The sequence below is a fragment of the Stylophora pistillata genome, chromosome 7 (assembly GCF_964205215.1).
Source record: "Stylophora pistillata chromosome 7, jaStyPist1.2, whole genome shotgun sequence".
NCBI lineage: Eukaryota > Metazoa > Cnidaria > Anthozoa > Scleractinia > Pocilloporidae > Stylophora > Stylophora pistillata.
This window is the reverse complement of record NC_142525.1, coordinates 1,222,501-1,233,956: the sequence shown is the minus strand read 5'-3', so window position 1 is coordinate 1,233,956 and position 11,456 is coordinate 1,222,501. Positions and strand designations below refer to the sequence as shown.

General features: G+C 37.5%; 1 protein-coding gene across 2 annotated transcripts in view; it reads right to left on the bottom strand.

Annotated features, from left to right (window-relative positions):
- Window positions 1–416: 416 nt before the first annotated feature.
- The window catches only part of LOC111328422 (ATP-dependent RNA helicase DDX3X), an 11,610-nt gene continuing 570 nt past the window's right edge, over window positions 417–11,456 (bottom strand). The window contains exons 3-17 of one of the 2 annotated variants that reach the window (XM_022932847.2): window positions 10,523–10,639; window positions 10,111–10,284; window positions 9,932–10,004; window positions 9,563–9,662; window positions 9,214–9,258; window positions 8,941–9,031; window positions 8,683–8,759; window positions 5,783–5,878; window positions 5,442–5,602; window positions 5,029–5,173; window positions 4,758–4,902; window positions 4,463–4,644; window positions 4,255–4,372; window positions 3,681–3,831; window positions 417–3,234 (exon numbers count right to left, since the gene is read on the bottom strand). In XM_022932847.2, coding sequence (XP_022788582.1) covers window positions 3,072–3,234; window positions 3,681–3,831; window positions 4,255–4,372; window positions 4,463–4,644; window positions 4,758–4,902; window positions 5,029–5,173; window positions 5,442–5,602; window positions 5,783–5,878; window positions 8,683–8,759; window positions 8,941–9,031; window positions 9,214–9,258; window positions 9,563–9,662; window positions 9,932–10,004; window positions 10,111–10,284; window positions 10,523–10,639 — 1,838 coding nt within the window. In that variant the 3' untranslated portion in view covers window positions 417–3,071. The remainder of the gene's footprint in view (window positions 3,235–3,680; window positions 3,832–4,254; window positions 4,373–4,462; window positions 4,645–4,757; window positions 4,903–5,028; window positions 5,174–5,441; window positions 5,603–5,782; window positions 5,879–8,682; window positions 8,760–8,940; window positions 9,032–9,213; window positions 9,259–9,562; window positions 9,663–9,931; window positions 10,005–10,110; window positions 10,285–10,522; window positions 10,640–11,456) is intronic. The other variant, XM_022932848.2, reaches the window with a different exon arrangement.

Genomic DNA, 11,456 nt, shown 5'->3' with positions numbered 1-11,456 from the left:
CTCTTGCTCTCATCATGTATAGATTTTTCTCTCCATTCTTCTCCCCAATAACTTCTCGTGGAATGGGCCAGAGGACTCAGGAGAAGGGGCTGGGAGACTGTGTCGCGAACTCTTCTCAAAATTAAAAATTTGTTTAAGCGTAGTTCTATTCCTTGTGAATTGATAGGAAAAGCTCTAGGAGGCTGTCCTCTTAAGAAAACACACACACACACACACGAATATTACGCGCTGACTTGTCCACTTATTACTGATTCATACGACAAAAGGAGATAAATTTGGAGTCTGTCCACCTGATACAGTTATCCGCTAAATGCCGATTCAATTTACCGGTGGATGAGGGGTTCGCTTGTTACAAGCCTAGCTGCACAAGAAACAGATTATTCGGTGGTTTTCCGTAACATTACAAACTCAATTACCACTATAACGGTCATAATTTATTGGCTTCTGACATCAAATACAAATAACTTGACTGCCTTGGCAGTTAACTCTCCCCTTGAAACAACCTATTTTTAAAACAACAAATTAAAATAATGAATTCAAGTTACTGCATGGACAGCATGTCTTGATCAAACATGCTGCCTTCTAAGAGCACAATTCATAGATTTGTGAGGTTAACTAGTGAGATTTAAGTTAATTTTGTTCCAAAGCAGCCTGAATTCAAAAGCTAGGAATGTTGTCATAAGGTTGTAGGTGATAACATGACAACCAGCTGTCACGCAATTCTTCTATGCAACACGCAAGCACCTATGGAACAAAGTTAGCTTCGATCAAAATTATAGCTACGTTAAGATTTCCTTAAGGTCTATGTAAATAATACATTTTCATAAGGCTACTTGCTGTGGCCTGGTTTATAACTTCCTTTGCTGTTCTTTTCCCGTTCATCAAAGAAAATAAATATCTTAGATACTGTTAACAGTACTATGATTAAGAATTTAGAGTTGCATCAAAGCATGATTGCATTGAAAACCATACCCTAACCCAAAGTTGTTTACTAACTGATGACACATTTATAAAAAGAAAAGGGAAACAAACGTTTCCCATCTTATCGTTTCTGCAATGCACCAAAAATTCAGATCATCAGAATAAATTACATGTTCTCAGCTTTTGTATCAACAGTTTCACAAGCTGCAAATTCCTAATCCAAGATGATCGTCATCAAATATCAAAATAGGCTAAGTTTTGGTCACAACGACTTTCCAACTTAAACAACTATTTCTTTTCTAGTGATCAATTCCACTTACTTCTGGACTACTTGATGCTGGTTATCTCATGTCCATACAAAACTTATTTCACTTGGACTTCATGAATGGAAATTTGCTCACTTTTGCTTGCATGACAATGCATTTAGATAACCACGCAAGATTTTTGTAAATAAAATATCTTTTAAAATTACTTGTTTAAGAATTAGTGCTTTTTTTCAAAACGGGAACACTTCTCTCCTGATACTTACTATGAGATTCTTAAATATTTTGGCGACATAAGTTTTCTTAGTTCAGCAGATGGTTGCAATATTACAAAACAATTCTTCAGTGGACAACTGTAGTATTACAAAATAACATTATCTCAGTATGACTAAAATGTGTTTGTAAATGGCCCTTATACACACTGTGAAACTCAAAATTTACAATAAAAACTATCTGTTTCTTTCTTCAACCAAAGAAATGAGTAACTACTGTACAACTATAACCTTGTGAACAGTTCTCTTGATGTTCACAAAGTGTCCTTCTCATAATTTTTTTTTTAATTAGATATTTTTTTTGGCAAGTTTCTAAACTAATTCTTAAAGATATATTACATTTTCTTTCAGTATAAATTCAGAAATTTGTGACAAGGGCCATGGTCACCTATAAATACAAGAGATTTTCAGATGCAGCATTTTTTTGAGTGCATTTGAATCCCTGGAGGAGAACACTCATTTGAACTGATTTGAACGTTTAACCTAATGGTATTGTAAATAGGTATATATGTACTCATACTAAAATATCCATGTTGAGTTAACTGGGATGTATCTTAAATTGTGGAGTCCACTATGATTACCTTTATCCACTTTGTTTCTTGTAATTGCAACTAATTCAATAGCCTTAGTGTAGCCGTATCCTCCCCCACAAGGAGATATGGTTCTCCTTTGGAGGGGAGGGGTACGTTACACAGAGGTTACTAATTCAACTATATTTTCTTTTACTGTGTAACACATTATAAGCTAGTTATGATAATAATCTGAAAAAAAAATTTAAGAGCTGTTGGAAATCAATGGTTTAGAGTGCAGAGAAAAGCTTTTTTCACTGAGCAGGAAATAAAACAAAAATTTCTGAAAGTAGCCACAAGTAAACTTGGACCTTTACACAATGGCCAAGTTCAAACTATCAATATGGAGCTTTCATAAAACTTCGGATCTTTTTTGCCTCTACAAGTGGCCCCCTATAAGATCTCTTGGTTCAAATAAACTTCAAGTTGATGACTATCATATCTGTGTCACTATGCATAGAACAACCTTAAACATAACTTTCATAGCGTCGCCAAAGATATATAAATACTCAGATTGTTGTGTTCCATAATCTGCCTATTCTATCATGTGTTGCTTGAACTTGACATTTCAACAACTTGGACTGGTAATTCTTGACCATACTTAAAAAACAACAACCCAACAACAACAGGAGATAAATGGCATGTTAGTAAGCAACAGTCTGAACAAACTGAGTAAGCCAACTGACTTTCTCCATGGTGCTCCTTAAAGAGTTTCTTAAAAATCATGAACAGTTGAGAGAGTTCAACATCGAATAACACTGCACATTTTCATGTGCTTTGACCTCACAGCCAGAGACCTTTCACAGTCACCTGACCTGTAACAGTGACGATCCACACTGCAAACCACTGAGACTGAAATCCATCACCAGTCTTCTTCAACAACATTCCACCAATCACTCAAAGATGCTTTATTTGATGCCAGATATTGCCAATGCAACAGTCCCAAATTTAACTTATTTCATCGAAGGCAAAACAAATGCAGTAAATTCCTGTAATATCAACAAACAAAGAAAAGACAAGAACTTGTTGTGAAAGCCATGTAGCAGCTAGTTCCACCAATCCTGAGAAGCGTTGCCACCAGAATAGCGGTTTGGATTCCAGTAACCACCTGCTCCTCCCCCATAACCATAGTGGGCTCCACCCCCACCCCCACGGTGATGAGGCTGCTGCCTGTAATCACGGGACCCAAAGCCACCAGCTGAGTGCCTGCTGTTGAAAAAAAAAAAAAAAAGTTAGAGAAAGAGAGGTCATTCAATGTTAATACTATTCATACTGCTAAAAATTGTTTGGGTTGCTTCTATTTATGCCACCTCTGTAAACAAAAGATAAACACCTCACATATCTGTGGGACATTAGGCTGAACACTTGGAGAAGGTTTAGACATGTTATAAATGTGACTAAAAGTGTTGATATTCATAAAGGAAATAGTTCCTGAGGGTAAACCTACATATTACCTCAATTTCTCCAGAGAGTTAACGACAACCTGTTCTCACCAATGGTTAGCCTAAAAAAAGCATTGGGCCAAACATGGCCTACAGTGATCTGTACCAAATATAAAACTTAGACATGCCAATCTGGAGAATGACATTTTGGGTCCTTAAAATGCGAGACATGTCTGTTATTATCAAATGTAAAAACTAAGATATATGTTATACCTCCTTCCACGGCTCCTGCCTGAATTCTGGTGGCTCTCAAAGGCAATAGACTCCAGCCAGCTTGGCACTTCCTGCCTGCTCTCACTCAACAGCTCAACCAAGTCCTTGGCCACATTCCGATTCTTCTCATTGAAAAATGAAGTGGCTAAGCCTAAAAACACGAAGGAAGGATATTTAGCACTGAACAAGACATTTGTGCTTGTTTTGGAGCTGAGCAACTGAACCTCAATTTTTATAATTTATTTCTGTTTCTAGGCATTTACAATTGCAATGATTATATTAAACTGTAGGTGCTGTGATGCTTATCACTTTGCTGCATTATACACAAGCGCAAGTTAAGAGAAAATGGTACATGACATAAGGAAAAACGTTTTTCAGCCTCTGGCTAGAAAATTTTCAGAGAATTTGTTGTAGTAGCCAGAGAATTCTCCAATGTGTGACACCTAATAAGCATCAACAAACAAAAACCTATAAAGGCCTCCAAACAATGACTAAGGAAAGGAAATTCATTGTAGTTGGCAAGAAAATTAATACACTTTTTGTGAATCATGTCCAAAAACTTAAGTAACCTCACCAGTATGTCCCACACGGCCTGTACGTCCAATGCGATGGACATACTCCTCAATATCAGTTGGCATGTCAAAGTTGATCACATGGCGCACATTTGGAATATCCAAGCCACGAGCAGCAACCTGAAAAGCAAACAAATTAGTCACCCAAGCTTCCAGAGACCTTGAACCAAAACCATCTCATTTATCAGATAACAGTGTTAGTGAACTTACAGCTGTAGCTACCAAGATTGGTGTACGGCCAGACTTAAAGGACCCCAAAGCTGCCTCTCGCTCCCGCTGAGAGCGATCACCATGAATGGAGGTTGCATACCAGCCCTCACTGTGAAGAAAATCATCCAAAGCATCAGCTCCTTTTTTGGTTTCCACAAATACCAATGTCAGAGACTTGGGACCTGGAAGAGATCAAAAATAGAGAAACAATTTCAGAACTAATTCTCTAACTCTTCCTTGATATTTGATATTTTCAAATTTTCCTTGATATCAACCCAACAATATCACATCAAACCTGAAGCATTCAGCAGATCCAGTAAGAATGACCTCTTGTCATATTCATCAACCCACACTGTTTTTTGTGTGATGTTCTCACTTGTGGAACCCACACGCCCCACAGCTAAGAAGATGTAATTCACCAGGAAATCTCTAGCTAGCATCTGAAACACAAAAAAAGGCACGCTTAGGAAAGAAAAAAAGGACACACCAAATGAAGATCTGAAGAGATCTTACTAAGGATTAAAAGCAGAACAATTCTATATTCAGGTTACAGTTACAAATCTAACCTGAATTTCCTTGGGGAAGGTGGCACTGAACATAAGTGTCTGTCGTTCACCAGCTTTAGGCATGGTGTCCTGGTCAACAATGCGGCGGATTTGAGGTTCAAATCCCATGTCCAACATACGATCAGCCTCATCCAGAACAAGGAACCTGATAAACAACCAAATGATTGTTAAAAGGATCAATAACCTTTCCACTCAGCCTTAGATAAAACAGTCAAATCTTCTCCACACTGCAATTCAAATACATTCATGCCTGTTCTGAAAATTTTGTTCTTCTTCCAACAAAACCCATTCCTTTGATTCTGTTAATATTTGACTAGAAACCATAGCACCACAAAATGGTATATTTAGCTATGTGTTAAGTAAATCTATAGCACAAAGAGAAAACTTCAGAAATAACAGATGCCTTTACTAACTTGCAAGAGTCCAGCCCTACTCGTCCCCTGTCCAACATGTCAACAAGACGACCAGGTGTTGCCACCAGGAGATGGCAGCCACGATCCAGTTCCTTCAGTTGGCCACCAATATCAGCTCCACCATAAACAACACAGGCTCGCACATATGACCTGTAAGAGAACTGAAAAAGGACATGTCTTCTTAGGAGGGAACACATAACATAAACACTGTTTCTGAAGTCTTGAAGAAGCACAAGTTCTCTTTCTTTTCTCACAATAGGAGCTATTTGGTTATTAGAAAACACAGTCAGCCATAGCAGTGCAAAAACAAATGACAACGTAAAAAATATTACTTCCATTACCTTTCTAGATTCCTCAAAGATTTGACAAGCCAGTTCCCTGGTGGGTGCCAGAACCAGGCAGTGTGGAAACTGCTTTCGGCGACCCTGATGCCGGGCCTGAGAAATGGCACAAACATTTAAATTTCAATATAATATTTTATTCAAAGAGAAGTAATTTAAAGGTAAAACAACTTTTCCAGCTGGAATGTCCAGGGGTTTCATTAACATTTGCAGCAGGAGGGCAACTGATTTTCAAAGGCAGGTAAAACTTTTTGAACTTAACTTTATTTGTGAGAAACTGTTGTAAATGCTGCTAGAAAGCGCTCAATACACGAGTGTAGAGCGAAATACAATTCAAACTGGCTAAAATGAAACACACATGATTCCCTGTTACTCTGAGTTTTTTGCTTTCGCACTCGTCAGACAGATTTAATGGAAAACATTCCTGTGCACTAATTTATATACGCTGATCTATATTCAAAAGGGTAGGTGCTGATTACAATAGGTTGTTTTTATATAATATGCACAATAGGTGAGAAAAAGCAAAAATTACAGTTAATGTGGATATATAAAGGATAATGAGAATGGGTGTGAGTGTAATAGCAAAAGTTTATTGTAGCAGGGGAGCCTTACCTGTTCTTTATGCTCCCCTGATACAATAAACTTTTGCTAAAACACTCACACCCATTGTCTCATTATCCTTTATATATCCACATTAACTGTAATTTTCGCTTTTTCTCACCTATTGTGCATATTATATAACAACAACCTATTGCAATCAGCACCTACCCTTTTGAATGTAGATCAGCGTATATGAATTAGCCCACTGGAATGTTTTCCATTAAATCTGTCTGACCAGTGCGAAAGCACAAAACTCAGAGTAAACAGGGAATCATGTGTGTCTCATTTTAGTCAGTTTGAATTGAACTTTATCAGATAAACTTTCCTTCAGATGGTCAAACCAGGTAATAATAATAATAATAATAATAATAATAATAATAATACAAGACTTTTATAGCAGCCATGCTAGAGTTCAGAGCACTGTGCAGCTCTATGGATAAGAAATAAGATAAAGATGACAAAAACAACTTATTAAAAGTATTAAGCAAAAACCTAATGACTAAATAAAGACTTATCAAATAACTGAGTCTTCAGGTTGGATTTAAATGTCACAAGTGACAGTGCTTGCCATATGGTGTCCGGAAGCTGATTCCACAGATATGGAGCTATACAACAAAAGGATCTGCCTCCATAAGTCTCAAGCTTGAAACAAGGGACTTGTAACAGTTTCTTATCAGATGAACGCAAAGCTCTAGGTGGTTGACATTGTACTAAAAAATCAGATATGTATTGAGGTGCTAACGCTTTCAGGGCCTTATAGGTAAATAGTAATATTTTAAAGATTATACGTTGCTTTACAGGTAGCCAGTGAAGCTCTTCAAGGACTGATGTAATTCGGTCATATTTTTGAGTGCAGGAGATGAGACGGCCTGCAGCATTTTGTACCCGCTGAACCTTATCTAATAATGTTGTGGCAATTCAGCCAACAATGAATTGCAATTGTCCAGCTTAGACAGTGCTCGAAATTAGCGGTCGTCCGGTCATCTGAGGCGACCAAATAGTTTACCGGGCAACCAATTTTTAGAAAAATTAAGAGGCTGGTTGTCCGGGGAAAAAACAACGGACAACCCAGCCAAAAATAGAAAATAAATTAACCATAAACAGCACCTGACCTACATGATGGTTTTGTTTTGTCAATGTCCGGTAGTGTGAAGTTAATAATAATTTGCCTCAGCGAAGCGTTTTCATGTGTTTTGGATATCTGTAAATTTTATAAAACATTGCCAGGTACAAAAATGTAAGAGACAAAAACAAAGTTTCTTGTCTGGAGGTGATCAAGATCACAGAAACCATTTTGAATATGCCACAACTTAAACCCAGACTTCCGCAAAAACCATTGCCGCACACTAAGAACTATGGGATTAGTTCAAGCTTGATCACCATGTGATTTTCTACCGGGCAACCAAGGATTCATCAGGGCAACCAAATTCATGGCTTTGGTTGCCCAGGTTTTGAAATAGGGATAACCTGGATTTTTTTTTTAATTTTGAGCACTGTTAGATGTTATAAAAGCATGAACTAACGTTTTGGTATCTTTCTGAGTAAGACATTTCCTGATTTTAGATAAATTGCGTATGTGAAAGAAAGCTACTTTATAGATATTTTGAACTTGATGCTCATGATTCATAACATCATTAACATTACTCCTATGTTTCTAGCTGACTCAGTTGAAACTGCCCTGACACCAGCTATTTTGATGTCACATATTGGTGGTTGTGGGCGATGTTTGGCATGTATAACCAAAAACTAAGTCTTATCGCGATTGAGCCTAAGACTATTGCATGCCATCCATGCATAGATCTCTTTAGCACAGGCCTCCATTTTCAACAGAGCAGCACATTCATCATTAGGCATAAATGGCACATAAATTTGGCAATCATCCACATACAGGTGGAACTAAAAGGCCATGTTTTCGAATTATGTCACCAAGGGGGGCCGTATATAAGGTATAAAGGATTGGACCCAGTACTGATCCTTGCGGCACTCCCCATTGAAACTCAACAGACAATGATCTAGCATTTTCAATTTGGATAAACTGTCTGCACCCCTTTAAATAGGACACAAACCAATGGAGAGCATTTCCCTTGATGCCATATCGATAGTTTAGTCAACTTAATAAGATGACATGGTCAACCGTGTCAAAAGCAGCCACAAGGTGGGAAAAACTGTCCTCACAACTGGTCAATTTACCTGGTGCCCGGCCCTTAATAAAACTCCTGAATATCAAAATTGGACAAAAAAAAAAAAAAACAAATACATGTACAACCATAAAAAAATGGAGAACAGCATCTCCTGCTTACATCAGGTAGGGGAGGAGGACCCTCCTCAAAAATCCTGCTGAGAATTGGAATCAAGAAGGCAGCAGTCTTCCCAGAACCTGAAATAAAAGTAATTCAAATCATTCTTTTCGATAACACTCCATGAGATATGAGATTTACATGTATATCCTTTGCTTCTAATGGTAAAAGAGGTTCTTTAATGAAAGGCTATTCTGTTTATTTAATTGCAGTTTTTCATAGCATCCCCATTGTAACTGTTAAAGGATAAATCAATCTTACCGGTCTGGGCACATGCCATTAAGTCCCTCTTCTTCTTCACAATAGGTATTGCATACTTTTGAACTGGAGTGGGCTTGGTATAATTAGCCAGCTACAAATAGAGAGTAAATAAAAAATAAATTCTCTCTAATTAGCAGTTTTGCTTCCTTTAGTTTCAATTGATGGTAGACTTCAAATGTATTTTTAGTCTTGAGAAGAGTTCTGTCATAACCAACACAGGCTATTATAGCAGAGATAAAAATATGCACAAACTAGCAGACAAGTACACCATACCTCAACATTGTTGCACAAGATTTCCCCTAGTTCACAGTCTGTAAACTACAAAAAACAGAACTCTGTTATCATCATGCAATACATTTGAACACATTTATCACACAAAATTTTATAATCTTTGACAAAGTACACCTCTCAATAAACACTTGAGAGTAAAAAAAAATCTCCTCCATGTTATTTACTTGAACAATCAAATGAGATTTTACACGTTATGTCTCTTTCTAGTCACTATGGTTTACTATCAGCAGTGGTTGAGGTATGTCCAGTTTAATTGTCCGCATCGACTAGCTGTCCTAAACTGAACAGATATCAAATCAAGAATTTTGATTTCAGTGAGTTGACAGCCTACCGACTCAATGTTTTTAGGGACATCCTGTCCAGTGGCTTCCACAGGAATATCTTCATACTTATCAAAGTTTATTCCAGTGTTGTGCTTGTTGAAAAGCTCTCTAAAAGACAAAGTATAATTTATTTTAAAGCCATTACCAATTTGGATCAATCCCAGATAAAGCTTTCCATGTGCGTTGTAAAACCTCTAACAAAATGGAAAAGATTGTTCTCTGAATAATCAAGGACTCTTATTCATGGGAGAATGGACCCTCCTCGAGACAAAATCCTACTAAGAGAACTACGATTATGAGAGATGTATGACAGAGAGTAGGAAGGACTACTATTGAGTGTTCAGAGAAAAAGAGCTCAGCCTTTCTATAGTGATTACCTTTCAATGCGGTCATTCTTGGGCAACAGCTTAGACCAATCTTCTGGTGGTGGCTGAGTGGCTCTGTTGTAGTCTGGGGAGAAAAATATTTCCAATCAACACGAAATTAAGGCAGGACAAAACAGCAAAATCGCTTACTGATGACGTGTTTGTTGCACATGTATATTATTACTGCTCACCATTGCCACTTCCTCTGGTGGGAGGAGGACCTCGGTTGTCACCCCTCTCTCTCCAGCTGTTTCCTCCTCCTCTGCCTCCACCATAGTACTGTCCTCCTCCCCCATAGTATGGACGTCCACCCCCTCGTGGAGGATACCCACCATAGAAGTTTGGCTGCTGTTGGTAATACCCATCTGACAGAAGATACAATATATTACATAGTAATCAAAGAAAATTAATAAAATAACTTTTTGCCAGGCCTTGTTATCATCTGCAACATCATTGCAAGACTTAGCTGACATGTTCACATCCTCTTCATCAAAACAAATTAGATCTTGTGATGTTTCACTATGTTGGATACAATTGCTTAGTTGAAATCACTCACTCCCATACACTCAAATTTGATATCAATTAATATCCAACCGAGCAAACCTCTGTAGGGTTCTCTGGGTTGAAAGTCCCTTGGCTGGTTGTAGCCATGATCATGGTACCCCCCTCTACCATGAGGAGGACCTGGTCTACTACGAAGGTGAGGAGGCACGTATCGTTCTGAAAGAGTATAGCAACTCAATTAACTCCTACTGCTGTACATTTAATTTAAAACATTTCAACTTTGTTTCCAGAATTGATCAAAAGTGTTAACAACATAATCACTAGTCTGCCATGTCTAAGAGATGTTTCCTGAGGGTATAACATTTCTCTAAAACATCACTTAAAAAAAAAATTCTAGGAATTTGCACACCAGTGTCTTAACTTAATTGGTAACTCTTTCGGAAACTATTCAGAGTTTCACGGGGATTTAAGGAACTTCATTGAATGATATCAAGACACCATGGCCATCTAAACTTTAGAAAACGACTTCCATAACTGTTATCACTGAAATGATAATTGTTCAAAAAAAAAAAAAAAAAAAAAAAAAAAAAAAAAAAACCTTGGTAAAATTATTGTACATTTTTCCGCCAGAAATCCTCAAATTCCAACTCACAATGACCTTTAAGGGCGAAAGTTTACTTGAGGCTCTTATGAATTTCAATGAAGCGTTTTCTGAGCCTTTTCAAGGCCTGGTTTAATTTAACCCGCAAAGAAAGACTTACATCATAGATTTCAGCTGTGAGAGCAAATATTTCTCAATTCAATTTATTTGGCCAAACCAAGACAAAGAAGCGATTTACGTTCAAAAGCTTGAACTATTCTAACAAATCACAAAGAAGAGTCAAAGACGATCTTCATTAAAATATAAAGAACGCGGTGTGGAAAAAATTTCATTAGATGTAATCCAAGCCGGCTGCCGGAGCGACAAAGAAATTTTTATTTTAACCTGTGAAATATATGATATCACTCCGGCGATTTACCCTTATTGAGCGGC